Source organism: Leopardus geoffroyi, chromosome D4 (genome assembly GCF_018350155.1).
Source record: "Leopardus geoffroyi isolate Oge1 chromosome D4, O.geoffroyi_Oge1_pat1.0, whole genome shotgun sequence".
Lineage (NCBI taxonomy): Eukaryota > Metazoa > Chordata > Mammalia > Carnivora > Felidae > Leopardus > Leopardus geoffroyi.
This window is the reverse complement of record NC_059342.1, coordinates 29,456,571-29,478,345: the sequence shown is the minus strand read 5'-3', so window position 1 is coordinate 29,478,345 and position 21,775 is coordinate 29,456,571. Positions and strand designations below refer to the sequence as shown.

The 21,775-nt window shown below is 37.8% G+C and overlaps 1 protein-coding gene across 5 annotated transcripts in view; it reads left to right on the top strand.

Annotated features, from left to right (window-relative positions):
- Window positions 1-21,775, top strand: part of FANCC (FA complementation group C) — a 276,077-nt gene that overhangs the window by 103,616 nt on the left and 150,686 nt on the right. For all 5 annotated transcript variants that reach the window (XM_045470322.1, XM_045470325.1, XM_045470324.1 and 2 more), the window contains one exon: window positions 1,488-1,582. In XM_045470322.1, the coding sequence (XP_045326278.1) occupies window positions 1,488-1,582 (95 nt within the window). The remainder of the gene's footprint in view (window positions 1-1,487; window positions 1,583-21,775) is intronic.

The following is a 21,775-nucleotide window of genomic DNA, read 5'->3' as shown; positions in this document are numbered from 1 at the left end:
TAAATGTGCAGACTCACTCAACACCTAGGGAAAACTTCCATTTTTAGATTCTATTAGATTTAAGGTCCATAAAATAATATTTTCTTTCTTTGTCTTCTCCTTCTCCTCTCCCTCCTCCTCCTCCTCCTCTCTTAGAGGTGAGTGTCTGCTTTTTGGAAATGCCCCGCATTGGGTTGCATTTTTTCTAACAGGGGAAGCCTTATGTAGTAAGCATATCATGGGATCTGCCCAATACCCTGTGACATGAAGATAATTAGAATTTATTCTAATATTTAAAGCATTGGAAGTACAACAGTCACAGTTTTAATCAGTGACATTGGTTCAACCTCAAGAATCCTAGGACCTTCAAAAGTTAAATTACATGATTTGTGAGATAAACTTAAAATAGGCAAGCCAGTGATGTATTTGAGCTAATAAAAACTAGGAAAAAGAAAAATGAATGTCCCTCAGAATAATGCCTGATAAAGTTTGTTCAGAGGTATTACCAGGAGAGCACAAACTTATGATGTTTATGGCGAAAAAAATGGGTTTAAAAATTACTATTAGTGTCCTTTGGTGTGTGGTTGAAAGTACAGAGGTAGCTTGCTGTAGTTTGTATTTTCCTTATTTCTAACCCTTAGAAATGCTGTGTTTATGAGATTGCAGAAGGTAAGAAGGTCAAGGGCAGCAGGTGATTCTGCAGTGGATTGAGTCCAGGTGCTTGGTTTCCTCAGCTTCTTCTACTCAATGGCTGTCCAATAAAGGCCATAGTTTCTTGGCTCTAGTTTAGGTACTGACATCTTCCATTTGAGGCATCATTCTTGCTTCCCAGTTGTGTTGTGAAATCTCCAATTGGAATGGACTCAGTTACCAAAAGAGGAAAAAGAAAATGGCTCACTGAATAGATATTCTTGCCAAGTATAAGATTTCCAAGTTCAGTGTTTTCAATACATATTTGGTAAAGTTTTCAATTTTAGAGTAAAGAATGAGGAACATGTAAGAGGCTTCTATTTTATCCAAGCCATTTAGTGCTAAACAGAATATATTTTAAAATGATCATTTTGTTAAATTTTTTTCTAACAAGTGAGGGTATTTTGGGAAATTAGAAAATTAAAAGAGTAAGACAGAAATGTAGACTACTATCTGTAACAGTTGTATTGCCTTAAAAAGGTTGAAATTACTAATGGTTTGAAATATGCTTTGAAAGAAATGATCTTGAGAAAAGCCCATTTCTTTTAGTTATTTCCATCATTCTTTTCTGGCTTTATCAGAAAGGGATTGACCACACAAGGGCTAAGCATAAGTGATCCCAAAACCACAAGAATAAAAAACCCCTGCAAAGTAAAGTTTCACACATGGTCCTGGATGCTTGTTCAGTAACTTTAGTAGTTTGATATTTTCATAAAATATGATAAATATATTTCCTTTAGTATAATGTTTAAAAATTTTTTATACTGATTATCTTTTTGTATTTGCTACAACCTAATTTTAGTTTTTCTTTTTTGCAGATGAAAGCCAAAAAATTCTACTATGGTGCTTATGTTGTCTGATTAATAAAGAACCACAGAATTCTGAAGAACTGAAACTGAACTCCTGGACACGGGTAAGAGTAAATCTTGTCCTGCACTGCTTTGCATTAAATTGATTGTTTAAATGTGCTGCTTTAGTAGTGCAGTTCTGTGACATTTTAGAAAATTTTTCAAATACAGGCTTCACTGTCCCATTATCTTGCTGGGTATAAAGTTATTCAAGAGATTTCATTTTTGCTTGATTGTTAATTCCAGAAGATAGTGGACTTTAAGGTGAACTTTCCCTTCCCTGGAAGACCTAACTAATGTGTGATTTTGTAAAGTTACTTTCAGGTAATTAAAAGAATGTTCTCTCTTTCCTTTAAGCAACTGGTATACTTCAAAAATTGTTTTTCCCTACTAACCTAGTTTATTTGTTTATTTATTTTTTCTACTAACCTAGTTTAAATACTTACATAATTTCTAAGTACTTCTCTGTGTCTCTTGGAATCTAATCTGTAGTAAAACAAAAATTCAGAAAATTCAGTTGCTGCCTTTATTTTATGTCCTGAAGTTGGTATCCAGGCCAGGGTGCTCAGACTAGCACCTGGTGCTTGTTGGCTACCACTGCTTACACCGTCAAATCGGTCAGTCAAATGTGCTAGTGCATGTAGCTGACAGCTTCCTGCACCCCCCCGTCTGTTTCTGCTGTCTCTTGAAGGGCAAGCACAAGTTGGCGAATGTTGTTGGGCTGGGCTGTGGCTGCCCTCACCACTAGCAAGTTGCCTGATTTTTTTCTCATGCCCCCCACTGTCATGCTGTAACAACCCTAAGGACTTGCTGATGCCTGTCAGACTCCACTTAGTATGCATATGGTTCAGATTAACTGCTTAGTATTATGAAATCACCCACCCAGGTGCATATGGTTTTGTCTATCAGTCTGACTGGTGATATCATTCCATTCACTGCTTTTTACTATTCCTTTGTTTTATACAAAATTGCCGACTGAGCTGACAAAGACAGTGTTTGTATTTTACTGTTACATTGAAAGAAGAATTGAAAGGACAGTAGAAGTGAAAAGGTTTGGATCAGGGAAGGAAAGGGTGCAGATTTTAACTGGAAGGTAAGTTACTGTAAAGAACTGAAGAAAGGTGATTTAAGTAGAATTAGGGAAGAAAAGCTATGAAAAACAAGGCTGTATCAACAGAATAACATATTTAGTCTTTAATCTTTTTAATTGTTGCTTTTGTAGTTGATGTTTCAATGATTATTTAGAATATATGTTTGTATTCACTAGCTTATGAAGTTCTGAAATAGGCCATCTAATAAAGTGTTTTTAGGGTGATCGGACTAACTTTTTCATTTAAACTCATGACTTTATTAGCCTATTTTAAAATTTTTACCTTATATTTTATTCTGTGGATTTCCTTTAATACTGCATCCATTTATCAATAGGTACATATCAAAGTATAGCAGAGGAAGGTTAAATGAGACTTAATTCCTGCTGCGTCAGGGAATTCATAGACTGGTAATCAGAGTTATATATAGGTGTGATGGTGACACAGAGGACACTTGCTCAGACTTGGGGGTTTGGAGATGTGTCCTTCAGAAGGTAATATATCAACTGAATTTTGAAGGATGACTAGGAGAGCAGGAATAGAGCTTTAGGAAAGGATATTCTTGTCAGCAGAAAGAGCATGCACAAAGATGGTGGCAAGAAAGCCAATGTCATATTCAGGGAACTACAGGTACTTAGATGTGCTTGAGCTTGGGATTTTGTAAGGCTGGTGATGAAGCATGAAACCTTATGTATAATAATAAGTTTTTCTCTTATTTTGAGTCAGTGGAGAAACCAAAGTATTTTAAACAGAGAAATCATCTGGCCAGGTGTGAATTTTAGAAGCTTAACAGCAAAGGGAAGTTGATTTGGAAGGAGCAGGGATAGCATTTTGGAAGCTATAGTAGTGATCAAGTGAGAAATCATGCAGCCCCGAGTGAAATGGAGAAGAGGGGCCAGATTTATAATATGAATGAGGTAAATATTCAAAAGGTGTAATGGCAGGCTAAGTGCAGATTGCTTAAGTGTAGGTGGAGTCGAGCATACCCTTCTTAGGAGAAGAGCTGATTTATACTTAGAGGGTTGACAGTCTTCAGGGTATGGGAACAGTGGAGCCTTGGGTGAGGGTGAGGTTGCCCAGGGCAATGGGAAAGGGAAAAGGCCTGGGACAACCCTGGGAGACACTGGCATTCAGGGAGTGAGTGGAAGAATAAGCTACCCTGTAGGTTAAAAACAGGGAGTCAAAGAAGTAGAGGAGAGAAGCAGCAGTGTTTTGAGAAGGAATGAGTGGTCATTCATATCTGATGCTATGGTGCAGCAATGTCCAATGCAAATAAAATACATACTACATGGATAATTTAAATTTTCCAGTAGCTGCTTTAAGAAACAAAAAGAAATAAATGAAATTAATTTTAATAATATTTTATGCAACTCAGTATTTCCAAAATACTATCATTTCAACATATAATCTATAAAAATTATTAACGAGATTATTTTATAATCTTTTTGCACTAAGTCATGGAAATCCAGTGTGTGTGTTACACTTACATTTTACATCTACATGTTACATCCTAATTTTCACTGGAAGTTTTTTTAATGTTTGTTTATTTATTTTGCAAGAGACAATGTACCAGTATGAGTACTGGTACTCATGAGGGAGAGGCAGAGAGAGAGAGGGAGAGAGAGAATCCCATGCAGGCTCTGAGCTCTCAGCACAGAGCCCAACACGGGGCTCGATCCCACCACTGTGAGATCATGACCTGAGCTGAAATCAAGAGTTGGACACTTAACCTACTGAGCCACCAGGTGCCCCTCCCTGGAAATTCTTGATCTGTATTTCAGTTTCACAAAATTTACAGTTGAAAGAGTAGGTTCATATACCCAAATTGTTACAGAGAAACTTATGACTGAACCAAGTGTCAGTTTTTAAAGTTAAATTTAATTAAAATTTTAAAAATTAAAAACTTCCTTCCTTCATCGTACTCACTACATTTGAAGTGTTCAGTAGCTACGTGTGGCTAGTGGTCACTGTATTGGACAGAGCAGCTTAGAGCATAAAGCAAGGTAAGGACTGAAAAGCAGTGCTTGGATTTAGCCTCTAGGAGGAATGACCTGGGTGGGAATGGGTTGAGTGGGAGGTGCAAGGAAGTTGCCAGATTGCTATAGTTTGAGGAATGAAGGTAGTAAGGTAAGGAAGTGGAGATGATAAACTTTGGTTACTTTTTGAAGAAACTTAGCCCTGAAGGAGGGAGATAGGAGGTGGTAGCCAGACCAGATCATACAGTTGACTTTATTGAAATTGAGAAGTCCTGAATATGCTTTACCCTGAAGAGAAAATGCTAGTAGGGAGGGGTCGAGGGCATATGAAATTGGGAAAACAGTTTCCCTCCTCAATGTATTAGGCATGCCTGTAATATTACCTGATAAAAACATGTATAAGAATAATACTGTTTAACTTTTAACAGTCTAAAGCTAATTGCATATACCTATCACAAATCAGTACCCACACAGTTGTATATTTTTTGGCCATAATTGCAGTAAGACAGAAGATGTTTGTTGGTTTATGAATCAGTTGTACTTGTCTTGGATATACATTTATCTTAGAAGTGACATTTTCTTCCTAAAAGTTTTAGAAGGACATATTATACATTAAGTATATGTAACTTGTCATCCAATATCCTTCTGAAAATTATACAAGTCATATATATTTTTTTGATTTTTTATACCTTTATTTGCTTTCTTTTTTTTAATATGAAATTTATTGTCAAATTGGCTTCCATACAACACCCAGTGCTCCTTCCAACAGGTGCCCTCCTCAATGCCCATCACCCACCCCCCCACTCCCCATCAACCCTCAGTTAATTCTCAGTTTTTAAGTCATATTTTAATAATATTTGTTAGTTCACTCAATGAGCATTTATTTATCTTGTGCCCGCTACATGTGCTAAGCAGTTCTAATTGTGGTAATAAAATCTTGGGTCATTCTGTATTCCTGGAGCATCACAAGTGTGATTGAAACAGCCTAAGTCAAAAAGTAAGAATTTCTTCCGTAAACTCTAAACTTCAGTAAAATTCAGATTATTAAATTTGAAAATGTTAGATTGAGTTGTATAAGTTGTATTTTTAGAGCAGAGATGAAATAAGGGGTGCCTGGCTGGCTTAGCTGGTGGAGCGTGTGACTCTTATCTTGGGGTTGTCCTTTCAAGTCCCATATTGTACTTACAACAATAAAATCTTTAAAAAAAAAAAAAAAGAACAGATGAAATTAAAATTACTTGCTGGCCATATGCTAGCATATGTTAACATGTTATGTTGGAAATACATTAATACAATGTGGGGTGTTTTTTTTGAAGTTTTACTGGTAACCTCAAATGTACCATCAAATAACTACCTCAGTGGCTATTCTTAAAATTTAGAGATTTATTGAAGTCACAGGACTCTTTTACATCTTTTCAGAATACTTGATTCTTGTAAAACTTAGTTTTACTGGTGAATCAATTGAGCAGATATTTTTTGAGCACCTACTGTTTGTCAGGCACTATAACAGAAGCTGAGGATACAGTAGTGGATTTAAAGATAGTCTGTTCTGAGAGTTTATAACCCAAGGGGCAGATCTCCAGGCCTGCCACATTTAGGAGATATCTGTCCTTTCTGGGCAAGACCATACCTCTGTAATTTTTATTTTGAAGAGAAGAAAACAACAATACCAGGGGTAAGGTCAGTTAAAAGGGTTTTACTTTGTCTTTTTTCCCTTTCAAAATGTAATGCTAAGCAGTATCCAGATGCTACATGTATTGCTTTAGTCTTCTACTTCATCCCTCTTAAAAAAAAACAAAAAAAAACAACAACCCACATAACTTTTAATTTTTTTTTAACATTTATTTATTTTTGAGAGACAGAGAGGGACAGAGCATGAGCAGGGGAGGGGCAGAAAGAGGGAGACACAGAATCTGAAGCAGGCTCCAGGCTCCAAGCTGTCAGCACAGAGCCCAGCGTGGGGCTCGAACTGACGAATGGGGAGATCATGACCCAGGCCGAAGTCGGACACTCAACCGGATGAGCCACCCAGGTGCCCCCACATAACTTTTAAATTTTAAAATCTAACACATGTGCAGAAAAGTGCATCAAGCATAAATGCCAAGCTTAAAAATCATTGCAAAATAAATACCTTTGTAACTACCGCCTAGGTCAGGAAATAGAGCATTACCTGCCTCTTATAATCTCCCTGCCCCCAGGTGCTCCTTCCTGCTTCTGTGCTCCTCTCTCCCCCTCTGGTGGTAGTCTCCCCCACTAGTCTAGCTTTTATTTACATTGCTTTATGGTTTTACCACTTAATTATGGGAGTTTGGCTTAAGATTTTAACTTGATATAAATGAAATAATATGCAATATATTGTTCTGTGCTTAACTTACTTTGTTCAGTATGATGTTTGTAGGGTTCACCCATGATCTTGGATGTATTTGTCACTTGTTCATTTTCACTATTGTAGAGTATTTCATTTTATTAATGTACTATAGTGTGTTTATCCATTCTACCTTTGATGGGACTTTGTTTCTGGTTGGGGAGAATTAGGAGCAGAGTTGCTGTAATATTCTCTCCTGTATATCCAAGTTTCAAAGCATGTATTTTTTTTTTAATGTTTATTTATTTTTGAGAGAGAGACACACACACACAGAGCACAAGCCTGCGGGGGGGGGGGGGGGGTGGGGAAGCAGAGAGAGAAGGAGACACAGAATCTGAAGTAGGCTCCAGGCTCTGAGCTCTCAGCACAGAGCCTGATGCAGTGCTCAGACCCATGAACCGTGAAGTCATGATCTGAGCCAAAGTCGGCGCTTACCCAAGTGAGCCACCCAGGTGCCCCTATTTTTTGTTTTGTTTTGTTTTTTAGAGAGAGAGAGAGAGAGAGTGCGCATGCACAAGCAAGGGGAGGGGCAGAGGGACAGGCAGAGAGAGAGAATCTTAAGCAGACTCCACACTCAACATGGAGCCCAATGTGGACTTTGATCTCACAACTGTGAGATTATGATCATGAGATCATGACCTGAGCTGAAATCAAGAGCCAGATGTTTAACCGACTGAGCCTCCTAGGCACCCCACAAAGCATGTATTTTATAAAAAACTACAGAGGAAAAGAAGAGCAGCTGGAGAAGGAAAGGATGTGTTTTGTACATAACTTCAAACAAATACTTGTGAACATGCCTTGCACATGCCCTGTTGTGTCAAAATAAAGAGCATGCAAAAAAAAAATGGAATTGTAGGTTATTTAATATGTATATCTTTAATTGTATTAGCTCATACTAAGTTGTTTTCCACAGTGGTGGTACCAGTTTAAATTCCTATGATGAATGTGTAAGAGTTCCGTAGCTTCCTGGTCACTTGGCATTGTCAGTCTGTTAAAGTTCAGTTATTCTAGTAGATGCATGTGGTAGTGTCTATTATGGTTTTACTATTTCCCTGAAGTATTTCCCTGAAGTTGAGCACATGTTTGTGGAATTCCTGTTCAGATTTCTTAATAACTTTTCTACTTGGTTGTCTTTCTTACTGATTTGTAGAAATTCCTATAGATGTACTGAATCTAAGCACTTTTTTAATTTATATATATTGTGGCTATTTTTTTCCACCTTGTGGTTTGTGTTTACATTTCTTTATTTTCTTTTAAGGAAGACATTTTAAATTTTATTGTAGTCAAATTTATCAGTCTTTCCCTTTGTGGTTAATAATTTTGTATTTTGCTTAAGAAAATTTTCCCCACTGCAAGGTCATGAAGACCTTCCATATTATTTTCTAAAAGTGTATTGATTTGCCTTTCCCATTTAGGTACTGTTCCTTTGTATGGTCTAAATAGGCATCCATTTTCACTTTGCTTCCACACAGATACCCACTGTCCCAACACCATTATTGAGTTCTTTCCTTGCCGGTAGATGGTGCTACCTTTGTCATAAGTCAAGCATCTTTGTATTTGCACATATTCTAAATCTCTCCATTGGTCTCATTGATCTGTGATGATTAATTTTGTGTCAACTTGACTGGGCCATGGGGTACCCAGATATTTCATCAGACATTATTCTGGGTTTTTCTGTGATGTACTTTTGAATGTGATTAACATTTAAATAGATTGAGTAAAGTAGATCATTCTCCCTAATGTGTGTGGGTATCTCATCCAATTAGCCAAAAAGGCTAAACCCTCCTCTGAGGGTTTTCTCTGTATTGGAATCTAATAAACAGTGGTTTTTGAGTGAACCCCAAATTGTATGTTTTGTTATTTTTGGTGTAACACATCATTGTCAAGGCATTCTACAGTCCTGACTTTTTAGAAAACTAGTGGTTTCAGAGATGCTGGTATTGTATATAACAAGTTGCAAGACAGGTAAGGGGCTTAGAGGAGAAAGTAGGTTTGGAACAAGTGCACTTGGGACTGGCCAGCCAGGGGACAGACACTGGTACTTGGGAAACGTGATTGTGTCTACACTGTAGATAATTTCTATTATTATTCATTTTCGTGTTGTTTGGGATTTGAAAATGCTAGCCTGGCTCAGTTCAGATGTTGAAACCTAGGGAAAGAATTATTGCCCAAGTTTTAAATGGTAATTTAAAAGGGAAAATATCATATTTCTTGAGGGCAGTTAGTAAGACAATAGAGGCAAGGTAAAATTCAGGGACAAGGCTGGAGATGCTGGAGATTTCTCTTCCACACCTCACTCTGGAAAAACATTGGCAATCCTGTATGACTGTGATCTCTTTTGTTTTGGTTTTACTTTCAAAGTAACAAACACAGAACTAGTATCTTTTTCTTGGAATTTTTGTATTCACACATACAGTGGACAGTAATTAATTGCTTTCCCAGTATCTATCTCTGTCCTTTCTTACCTTCTTTTTTTTTTTTTTTAATGTTTTTATTTATTTTTGAGACAGAGAGAGACAGAGCATGAGCAGGGGAGGGGCAGAGAGAGAGGGAGACACAGAATCTGAAACAGGCTCCAGGCTCCGAGCTGTCAGCACAGAGCCTGACGCAGGGCTTGAACTCACGGACTGTGAGATCATGACCTGAGCTAAAGTCGGACGCCCAACCAACTGAGCCACCCAGGCGCCCCTCCTTTCTTACCTTCTTATAGTACCCTGCATTTCTCAGCTGTGCACTGTGCATCTGAGGTGAGACTTACTACACCAAGGTCTTAAGGTTAGTCTTACCTTGCTTAACCAAGACCACCCTTCCCCTTTCCCTGGCCACAGTGATTGATCAAGATGGACTTATAGCCCACATTGGAAAGTCAGTCCTACACCTTTTGTTTCAATGGTTGGGGAAGTAGATTTTATCTTTCCTGCTGAACATGAATTAGGTAGCACATAGTCCCTGAAGTTGCTGTCAGTCATTGTGGGACCACGAGGACAGAGCCTGCCTAGGAAAAGAGTTAGTCCTGAGGAAACACAGCTGAAAAAAGGAGAAAGAGGGTCACGTTCGGGTTGGTTTTGTTTGGGCCCAGGACCAAGCCATTCCTGGACTTCAGTGCTCTAATACATTCCCTTTCCTGTCGAAGCCAGTTTGGTTTAGAGGTTTGTTTTGTTTTGTTTTTCTCTAGCAGCCAACAACATCCTAATGTAGAAAACAGACTTATTTGGGGTCTTCATAAACTATTTTTTTGAAGGGTTTTGAAACTCAGGTATATGTGTACACAGTTGTAAAAGAAAAAAATCTTATTTCCTCAAAGGATACTATGAGTAAATAGTGAATTTGACAAAATATTTACAGTTGCTTAAAAGTTGCTTTAATTCATACTTGGCTCAGAGTCGTTTTCCACCACCACTGATTATGAAGATGTGTGTTAAAGAAGTCATCCTGGGAGAAGATGGCAGCATCATGGCAGCATAAGATGTTCTCGTTTTTGTTCCTGCTAATCATTTAAAATTTGACATTTTTCCATGAACAGAAATGCCTGGGTGGAGCTGTGAGATCCAGTAGCATATGCCAAGGGACCCAAGTGGAGTCTCATCCACTTTTGTATCAGATAATAGGACAGACAGACCCCAGTTTGGGCTGTGGACCTGGCTAGAGCCTGTGAACTGGCTTCAGCCCCACAGCAGAGGCACCTGGAAAACGCTGACTTAAGCAGATACCCACAGATGCCAGAGCCTTGTACAAGTCCAGGTTTCTCTCCCAACTAGGTTACAAGGCCCATGTGAGTAGAGACTTTGTTCTAAAAGTGTAGAACAGTATCTGCCACATAGTAAATATTCAGTGATTATTTGCTGAATAAGTGAATAAATGAGTATGATTTTAGATGGTAAATGCTAGTGGTGGTGGGGTTCCACTTGGAAAGAAGATAGTGAACAGACAGAAGGTTGGGTATAGTCAAAAAAGAATGATTATTCCATTTAAGCTTGGGAAGAAAAAAAAGCTTAGGGAGAAAAGCAGAAATTAAGGTTAGAAAAAAAACAGTTTGGGAAAAATTTTGGAAGGCCATGAATGCCAGTTTGTGAGCTCGTTCATAAATTAGCATAGGGCAATGGAAGGAGCTACTGAAAGTATTTTAACTGTGGCATTGGGAGAGGGGCATTTGTTGTGATTCATATGCTTCCCTGTTTTCTCCCTTGCTCTCCTCTAGTCTTTCGCAATCCTTCATTCATTTATTCCATAAATATATCCCGAGTGCCTACTGTGTACAAGCAGATATTGGGGGATATGAAGGCCTTGCCTTGAAAGATCATGTGGTTTTGTTGTAATGTAACAAGTGAAGGAGTAGACGAACAGCATATAGAAGGTACTGTGGTAGCCCAAAGAAAAGGGGGAAAAGCCTTGTTGGGAGTTGGGGAAGTTTATAGGGCTGGCCAGGAAGGCTTTCGGAAGATGACAGTTGAGGCCAGGGGCATACATGGAACTGGAAGAACTGAAAGTGATATGAGATGCATGTAGGAGAGGCGGCAAAGAAAAAGCTAGAAAAGGTCTTCCTGGTAATGATAATAAGAACGGGCTATCCCATGTGTCATATACTGACTAGGCATGAGAGTTAGAGCTAGATCCTGAGGGCTCAAGTGGCCCACAGTAAAGAATGTCTGTCCTTAATCTGGGAAGCAAGGATTTTAATTGGAGGGGTTTAAACTGGGAGTGAGGGACACTTATATTATATGAATATGAATTAGATAGTGACTTAAATGCTGAAAATACATTTGAGAGTATAGGAGGGCAGGACTTGGTACTGATTGGTTGTTAAGGAATGGATAGAGGAGCAGTTAAGGATAATGTTGAGATTTTAGGGGAGTAATAAATAACACTTCCATCTTCTGAGTTAGGAACTAGTTGAGATACATCAGAGTTAGGTAGTTGGTTATGAAACATTAGTCCCTTAACTCTTAAAACAGATTTAAGAATGTAGCTTATGTCTATGGTTCAGTCGGGCCCATCTACCTATGGTAGCCAAGTCAGCTAGTCACAGCTAAGATGGACCACAATAGGCCTACCTGGCAGGGAATGAGCCTTCCTGGCTAAGCATGGTGCAGCAGTAGACCAGAACACATACTTTTTGCAGGTAAGGCAAGTTGGAAAGACAGAGTCGGGAGAGGAATGTGTGGTGCTGGGCATTTTTAGTTTCTTCTCCCAAACTGACCAACTAGTTCAGTTCTTTTGGGGAGAAGAGAGTGACAGGACTGAGAGATGATGTCATAGGTTGGGCTTTCTGGAAATCTGGCCTTGAGATGGAGAGTGCAGGGGGTAATAGCTGTGGAGGGGAAAGGAGGGATGCAGGATTGTGCAGAGGAAAAAAATTCAGCTATAGTGCAGTCTCAGTGGAGACCTCTCCTGTGCCTACAGGGACAGAGATAGGAGACCCTTCAGAGCTTGCCTGCTTTTGGACAGGAGGGCTGGGCCTTAATGCCTCTGCTTCCATCAATCATTCGAATGTGGCCATTGTGGGAAGGAGGTGTGACCTTGGGCAAGGCAGAGATGGCTATGAATGATATGGATGTGACATCACAACATCCTTCGCGGATACCCAAACTGTTCCTAAAGCTTTTTGCACCTAAGGAGTGAGGTGGACATTCTTTCCTCTCTGGAAACATGAGGATGGGCAATTTGTTTCCCTCTAATCTAACAGAGAACTCCTAGGTTTTTGACTTGAACATCATGGTGGATGGTATGACCATTCACTGAGAAATATAAGGGAAAGATGTGGCAGAATCCCTAAAATAAGCCAACTAAGAATGTACAAGAGGGAGGAGGAGGAGATCTGGTAGCCCAGCAGCTGTTGCATATTCCTGTCCTGCACCATCTTCCAGGACCATGGCATGCAGAGACCCTGTTTTCTCTCTTGCCTTCCTCACTGTCATTTGGTTTCCCTTTACCTCTTGGGACTTACATAACGCAGAGACTGTAATACAAATTGAATCCTCTTCCTTTTTCTGCCTGTTATTCAATAGAACTGGCTGGGAACACGCAACTGAAAAAGGGAAAGCGTGGAAAATTTCTTTATAGCTTTGTAAGTGTGTTTTCCCCAAGGCTTTTGGAAACCACTGAAGCTGTCTGCCATACTGTGTTAGGGCAGTGATATCTAGTAGTAGGTACTAGCAGCAGGTACTTCAGTAACTCCATGAAATAGCACCTGCCTTATTAAATATCATGTTCTTATTTAGTCTGATAAAGTTTCCTCAGCATTTAATGGTTTTGCAATATAAATATGGTATTTAGCATCTTGCAGCATTCTGGAAAATGTGCAAACCCTGCTATTGTTATTCCCAAGTATTTTACATCCATTCGATGTGATCAGCTGTTCATTCCACACACACGCGAAGTTGAATTGTCAATGTTTATCTTTCTGTGTTTTAGGGAGTGGTAACTGTCTCCTGAATCATTAATGTGAAGACACTGAACTTCCTGGAATAAAAATTTGCTTCCTCTGAGAGGGCAAAATGAGATACCATTTGTGTTCTTGGCTAGGTTTTTCTTTCTCATTTCATTTAGGTGGATTTCTAATTCTAAATTGTAGCAGATTGTTTTTTAGTAAGTTGCTGCTGCTCAAATAGGCCAGATCAAGACATTTATTGCCAATTAGGAACAGGATGTTTGAGATGTTTGGTGATGTTCTCCGGATGACCTGTTTTATGTTTTCTGTTTATTTTGTTTTATTTTTGTTTTATGATCATGTTGGCTTTTCCATTAAACTATAACTTTAATTGACTTGGCTTGGTTAATAGAACATTGACCAGATCCCCTTCTGTAACTCCCAGCCTTCTCCCTATTACAACCCCCTCACCCAGTTCTCCTGTTGTGCCCCAACCTCAGTCTGGAGTAAAAGGGGAATTTTTAGGTCTGTGTGTTACAGGTGTAATATATGTTTCTAAGACATAGGCTCACTGTGTTTCAATCTAAATTTTCTGGATAGTGCTCCTTGGACTGTTTTGGGATAAATCCCTATGAAAAGTAAATTTAAACAGTAATGTCTATAGTAGAGTTATTTCTTAGTGAATAGCCACCATTGAGGGCCATGTGGATGTCTGCACTACATGTGGCGACATGATCTGTACATCTGTTTTGAAGTTCAGTTGTTTCCCAGACCACATGTGCATTTCTTTAGGAGGCTGACATCTATCCCTCCCAAGATCCAGGGATTGTAAGCTGGTAACTATAACTGGCTTACTCTCTTTGACCTAGAGATTGTTACACTTTATCTTAGTTTGACTGTTGTTCCTATCAGATCTGGTTCTGTTTAATATTGACAACATTGGAGTTTCTATAAATTAGCAGCATAGCAAAAGAACCAGGCATATTTAAATCCATAAATCTTGATTTCCAGGTATTTTAAAGGCTTTGTGGTTTAAGTAGTCCTTCACTCAGTGGTAGACATAAGCAGTACTTATAAAAATGCTGGCTATCAGGCAGCTTTTGTAGCTCACCTGGAACTAAAAAATAACCTCACATGAGTCACTCTTTTAAGAATCAGGAAATCCAGATCTCTTCTGGCTCTGCTAGTGAAATATTACATAAATTATATACCTTGTTTCCATATCTTAAAAAAGGAGAATACTACATGATTCTACTTACATGGGGGTATATCTAAAGTAGTCAAATGGATGGAAACAGAGTAGAACATGGGAGTTTCTAACGTAGTCAAATTCATGGAAACGGGATGGAGGAAAAGGGAAAAGGGATTTGCTTAATGGGTATAGAATTTAGTTTTGCAAGAAGAAAAGTTCTGGAGATCTGTTGCACAATAATGTGAATATACTTAACACTGTTGAACTACATATTTGAAAATGGTTAAGATGGTAAATTTCATGTTACGTGTTTTTTATCACAATTTAAAATTTTTTTAAGAAACTTTAATGGATAGTGTTACTGTTAATTGAGTGTTTAGTATGTGTTTTAGATGAATTATGTTACTAAATGTTCACAACTCCATGAAGACCGGTATCATTACCCTTTGTTATAGACAAGAGAGTTTAGATTTAGAAAAGTAACTTACTGGCTAATGAGTGGCAGACCATTTTGGAGCTAGGTCTGACTCTAAAGCCACTCAAAAAATATATTGCCGCCACCTAAACTTAAGCCAACCTATCTCTAAGGCTTTTTAGCTCTGGAATCTGTGATTCTATGATTCTGAGATGTCTTAGGGACCCTGCAGAGATCCTTCAAGTGAGAAAAAAGAAAGTTCAAATGTTTAGGTGTTCAAAAATCACCCGTTTACCATTTATAGTGAACTAAAATTTCATGCTGGGGGGTGCCTGGGTGGCTCAGTCAGTTAAGTGTCTGACTTCAGCTCAGGTCATGATCTCACAGTTTGTGAGTTCAAGCCCCATGTCGGGCTCTGTGCTGATAGCTTGGAGCCTGAAGCCAGCTTCTGATTCTGTGTCTCTCTCTCTCCCTCTCTCCCCATCCATCATTCGTGCTCTGTCTCTCTTAGAAATAAGTAAACATTAAAAAAAAATTAAAAAAAATTCATGCTGGATTTAGTCTTTGGTACATCAGTAACACCAAATGCTGTTTATGAGAGGCCAAGTTGGTCTTCAAATGTTTGAATAGTTAAGGGGTTAATAGCGATTACTCATGTGGAAAGTAGAGACTGAGAAGAGCCTTTACTGTTTTGTTATATTTTTTTCTGCTTTTTGAGTTTTTAGTAACAAGTATAACTTCTGTTTTGGGTTGAATTGTGTTCCCCCAAAATTCATGTACATTCAAGTCTTAAATCTCAGAACCTTAGAATGTGATCTTTGTAAATAAGATCTTTGCAGGTGAATTGATTAGTTAAGATGAAGTCAGCTGAAGTAGGGTGGGCCCCTAATCTAGTGTGACTGGTGTCCTTATAAGAAGGGAAAATTTGGACACAGACATGCACAAAGGCAGAATGCCATGTGATATGAAAACAGAGATTGGGGTGCCAGCCAAGAAATGCCAAAATTTGTCAGGAAACTACCAACATTGATGTCACCTTGATCTCAGAACTCTAGCATCCAGAACTGTGAGACAATAAATTTCTGTGGTTTAAGCCACTCAGTTTGTGGTATTTTGTTACAGCAGCCCTAGCCAAGTAATACAAAATTTGACGAGTGAAAAAGAAAAAAAAGTTAGCCATGACTCCTGGGAGTTTATCCCAAACAGTATGCAAATTAAGAAAAGAAGTTTATACATGATGTTCATTTTAATAATTTTTATATTTGGAAAAAAATGAGAAGCAATGTACATGTCTAAAGATTAGTGGATAACTAAATTATAGCATATCTTTTGAAGAAATACTATGTTGTCATTTTGTATAGCCTAAGAAATAATGTGAAAAATGTGTATTGTAAAATTAAATATTGGATGTCAAATTATTTATACAAAACAATAATAGTTGTGCAAAATATATATGCATTGACTAAGATTACAAGCAGAAATGAAAAAGCTTTGTAAGGATAGTGGGATATGGGTGGATTTTTCCTTTTAATATTTCTTTTAATTTGTTGCTTTTATTTCATTGAATTATGATAATGTATTATTGTGGTTATAATATTATCTTAAAAATTGACATTGTGGCAAACTTTACATACAATAAAATGTATCCTTTTAAAGTATACAGTTTGGTAGTTTTTATAAATGTATATACATCCCTCTGACCACCACCACAATCAAGAAATAAAACATTTCTGTCATCACAAAAAATTCTCTGTTGTCCATTTACAATCAATCACTCTTCAACCCTGGCCTTAGTCAATTACTGATCTTTTTTCTATCACCACAGATTTGCTTTTTTCCTATTATTTTATATAAACAGAGTAATACAGTATTTATTCTTTTGTCTGGCTTCTTTCATTCAGCATAATGTTTTTCAGATTTTTTCCATGTTGTAGTTTATCTGAGTAGTTGATTCCTTTTTATTGTCTAGTATTCCCTCGTGTCAGTACACCATTTTGTTTATCTATTTATGTGTTGATAGCAGTTTGGATTGTTTCTAATTTTTGGCTATTATGAATAAGGTGCTATGAACATACTTGTATAAGTGTTGCATAGTCATGTTTTAATTTCTCATGGATAAATGCTTAGGATTGGAATTGCTGGATTGTGTGTGATACACATACATAATGGCATAAGAAGCTGCCGCATGGTTCACATTCTTTTTCCAGCACTGCATGAGAGTTCCAATAGCTCCACATAGTCAACATACACTTAGTATATGTATACTTAATATACTCAGCAACACAGTATACTCAGTTTGTGTTTGTTTTAGTCATTGTCATGGTTGTATAGTGGTCTCCTTTTGTGCTTGTAATATGCATTTCCCTGATGACTTGATGTTAAAACATCTTCTCATGTGCACATGATTCTTTTTTTAAATTTTTTTTTTCAACGTTTATTTATTTTTGGGACAGAGAGAGACACAGCATGAACGGGGGAAGGGCAGAGAGAGAGGGAGACACAGAATTGGAAACAGGCTCCAGGCTCTGAGCCATCAGCCCAGAGCCCGAAGCGGGGCTCGAACTTACGGACCACGAGATCGTGACCTGGCTGAAGTCGGACGCTTAACCGACTGCGCCACCCAGGCGCCCCTCATGTGCACATGATTCTTTTGTGAAGCGTGTATTCAAATATTTTGCCTAAGAAAACATTGCCTTAAGTGTAAGCATGCTTTAAAAAAATGTTTGTTTGTTTGTTTTGTTTGTTCAGAGAAAATGAAACTCAAGCAGGCTCTACATTCAGTGTGGAGCCCAATGCGAGGCTCATCTCACAACCGCAAGATCATGACCTGAGCCGAAAAGAGTTGGTCGTTTAACTGACTGAGCCACCCAGGCACCTCAGTGTGCTTTTATTTATTTATTTTTTTAATGTTTATTTTCTTTTGAGAGAGAGAAAAAGAGTGAGAGAGAAAGAGTGCACCAGCATGGGGAGAGGCAGAGAAAGAGATGGGGGGGAGAGAGAGACAGAGAGAGAGAAAATCCCAAGCAGACTGTGCACCATCAGCATGAAGACCGACTCAGGGCTTGATCCCACGAATCTGTAAGATCATGATCTGAACCGAATCAAAGAGCTGGGGGCCCAAATGACTGAGCTTTTGAAAAAATATTTTAGATACTGTTTCTTTGTCAGATATATATATATATATATATATATATATATATATATATATATAGGCATATCTATTTGTGTATATATATGTATAGACATATCTGTGTATAAACATATACATATGTATATATATGTGTAGACCTATATATGTCTCATATATATATATAGATATATATACATGAGAGAAAAAGAATATTCACTTCATCTGTGGCTTGCCTTTTCATTTTCTTATTAATACACTACAAAGTCCATAAGTTTTAAATTTTGGTGAAATCTATATTTGTCTATTTTTTTTATGAATCTTAACTTTTTGTGTCCTCAGAAATTTTAGCCTGTACTAAGTTTATAAAGATTTTTCTCTTGTTTTCTTCCAAAAGTTTTATAGTGTTAGCTTTTATTTATATTTAGATATATAATCTACTTTGAGGTAAAAAAAATTTTTTTTAATGTTTTATTTATTTTTTTTGAGAGAAACAGAGCACGAGCAAGGGAAAGGCAGAGAGAGAGTGAAACAGGATCTGAAGCAGGGTCCAGACTCTGAGCTGTCAGCATAGAGCCCAACGTGGGGCTCAAACTCATGAACTGTGAGATCATGACCTGAACTGAAGTTGTATGCTTAACAAACTGAGCCACCCAGGTGCCCCAAGTTAACTTTTTCATATGGATGTGAGGTAGGGGTAGAGATTTGTTTTCTAAATTGATATCTAGTTATTCCAGATATATTTATTAACAATTTTTTCAAAAATGCTTCAGAAGATTCTGATTGGAATCTATAAATCAATTTGAGGAGAATTGACATCTTAATATTAAGTGTTTCAACAGAGGAGCATACTATAGCTGTCTATTTGTCTTTCTTTAATTTCTCTCATCAGTATTTTGTAGCTTATAGTATGTCTTTTTTAATTAAAAAAAAATGTATTATTATTTTCTAATTTCAGTGTAGTTAACATACAGTGTTCTATTAGTGTCAAGTGTACAATATAGTGATTCAACAATTATATGCATTACTCAGTGCTCATCATAAGTATATTCTTTTTTTTTTTAAAGTGTTTATTTTGAGGGAAAAGGAGAGCCACCAGCATGGGGAGAGAGAGGGGAGAGAGAAGGGAGAGAGAATCCCAAGCAGGCCTATTGTCAGCATGGAGCCCAATGCAGGCTCGATCCCATGAACCCGTGAGATCGTGACCTGAGCCCAAATCAAGAGTTGGACGCTTAACTGACTGAGCCACCTAGGTGGCTATATATATTTTCTATCTCTATCTCTATCTCTATCTCTATCTCTATCTCTATCTCTATCTCTATCTCTATCTCTATCTCTATCTCTATCTCTATATATCTTGTCTGTCCCCTTGCTTTCAATCTGCATGTGTCTTTAAGTCTGAAAGGAGTCTCTTATAAAGACAGTGTAGAGGTGCCTGGGTGGCTCAGTTGATTAAGCGTCCAACTTCAGCTCAGATCATGATCTTGCAGTTTGTGAGTTCGAGCCCCGTGTTGGGCTCTGTGCTGACAGCTCAGCTGGAGCCTGCTTCGGATTCTTTGTCTCCCGCTCTCTCTGCCCTTCCCCCACTATACTCTCTCTGTCTCTATCAAAAATAAACATTAAATTTTTTTTTAAGTATTAGAAAAAAATAAAGGTAGTATATAGACATGTCTTGATTTTTATCCATTCTGTCAGTCTGTGTCTTTTGATTGGAGCATTTAATCCATTTACATTCAAGTAATTATTGATAGGTATGTAGCTATTGACATTTTGTTACTTGTTGAGGGGTTTTTTTGTTTTTGTTTTTGTTTTTGTTTTGTAGTTCTTCTCTGTACCTTTCTTCTCTTGCTCTCTTCTCTCATGGTTTGCTGGCTATTACCAGTGTTTGATTTGTGGTTACCATTAAGTTTTTATATCAAAACCTCTTATGCAAATAACAGTTTATATTAAGTTGATGGTAGCTTAAGTTTGAATCTATTCTTTGCTCCTCCCACACTCCACGTTTTAGGTATATGGTGTCATATTTTACATGTTTTTATTATGTGAATCCTTTCACTGATTTTTATATACATACTTGATTTTACTGGTTTTGTGGTTTCTATTCTTCTTACTCCTACTTATGGTCTTTTTTCCCCACTCAAAGAGTCCCTTTTAACATTTCTGTAGGGCTAGTTTAATGGTCATGAATTTCTTTAACATTTTTTGTCCAGTGAACTCTTTATCACTCCTTCTTTTCTGAATGATAGCCTTGCTGGATAGAGTATTCTTAGTTGCAGGGGGTTTTTTTCAGGATTTTGAATAAATCATGTCACTTTGTTCTGTCTTGCAACATTTCTGCTGAAGAACCAGCTGATGGTCTTATGGAGTTTCTCTTGTATGTAACTTTCTTATGCTTCTTTTAAAATTCTCTTTGTCACTACTTTTTGCCATTTTTTTTTTTTTAATTTTTTTTTTTCAACGTTTATTTATTTTTGGGACAGAGAGAGACAGAGCATGAACGGGGGAGGGTCAGAGAGAGAGAGAGGGAGACACAGAATCGGAAACAGGCTCCAGGCTCTGAGCCATCATGAGCCATCAGCCCAGAGCCTGACGCGGGGCTCGAACTCACGGACCGTGAGATCGTGACCTGGCTGAAGTCGGACGCTTAACCGACTGCGCCACCCAGGCGCCCCTTGCCATTTTAATTACTGTGTGTCTTGATATGGACCTTCTTTGGTTGATTTTGTTAGGGGTTCTCTGTGCATCCAGATCTAGATTTCTTTTTCTTTCCCCAGATTTGAGAAGTCTTTAGCTATTATTTCTTGAAATATATTTTATGCACCCTTTCTCTCTTTTCTCCTTTAAGGATCCCTGTAATTGAAATGTTAATACATTTGGTGGTATCTCTGAATTCTCCTTGTCTGTTGTTATTTATTATTATTATTTTTTTCTAGCTCCTGTTCAGCTTGATTGCTTTCCAGTTTTCTGTCCTCCATGTGACAGATTTGTTCCTCTGCTTCATTTAGTCTACTATTTATTCTAGCCAGTCTATGTTTAATTTCAGTTATTTAGTTCTTCATCTATGATTGGTTCTTTTTCATGTTTTTAGTCTCTTTGTTAAAGGTCTTCCTTAGGTCCTCCACTCTTTTGTCAAATCCAGTGAGTATCTTTATGACTATTTGTTTAAATTCTCTGTCAGGCATATTACTTATTTCCATTTCATTTAGGTCTCTTATGATTTTTGTCTTTATGACCATTTGTTTAAATTCTCTATCAGGCATTTTTCCATTTCAGGCACTTATTTCCACTTCATTTAGGTTTCTTACGATTTTTGTCTTTTTTTTTTTCATTTGTGACATATTCCTCTGTCTCCTCTTTCTGTTTAACTCTCTGTTTCTATGTCTTCTGTTCTTGAAAGTAGCAACCTTATAATGAAGAAGAGGTCCTGTAATGCCCTGCAATGCATTGTTCCCTGTTTACCAGAACCTGGCGTTTCAGGGGTATATGCTATGTGTGTTGCATGCACCCTATTGTTTTGGCTGAGCTGCATTTATTTGCCTTCATTCCAGTCATCTGCAGCAGCTCTCTTTGCCTGTTGTGGGCAGGGTTTGATCCTTGTGTTAATGGCCAGTCTGGGGTTGCCTTGGGCTTGAGTTTAATCATACTATGTATTTGTCAGAGATGCAAACTGCAGGGTACTCTCCCTGTGTTGTCCTTATTTTCGTTTTTCAAATGTTTATTTATTTATT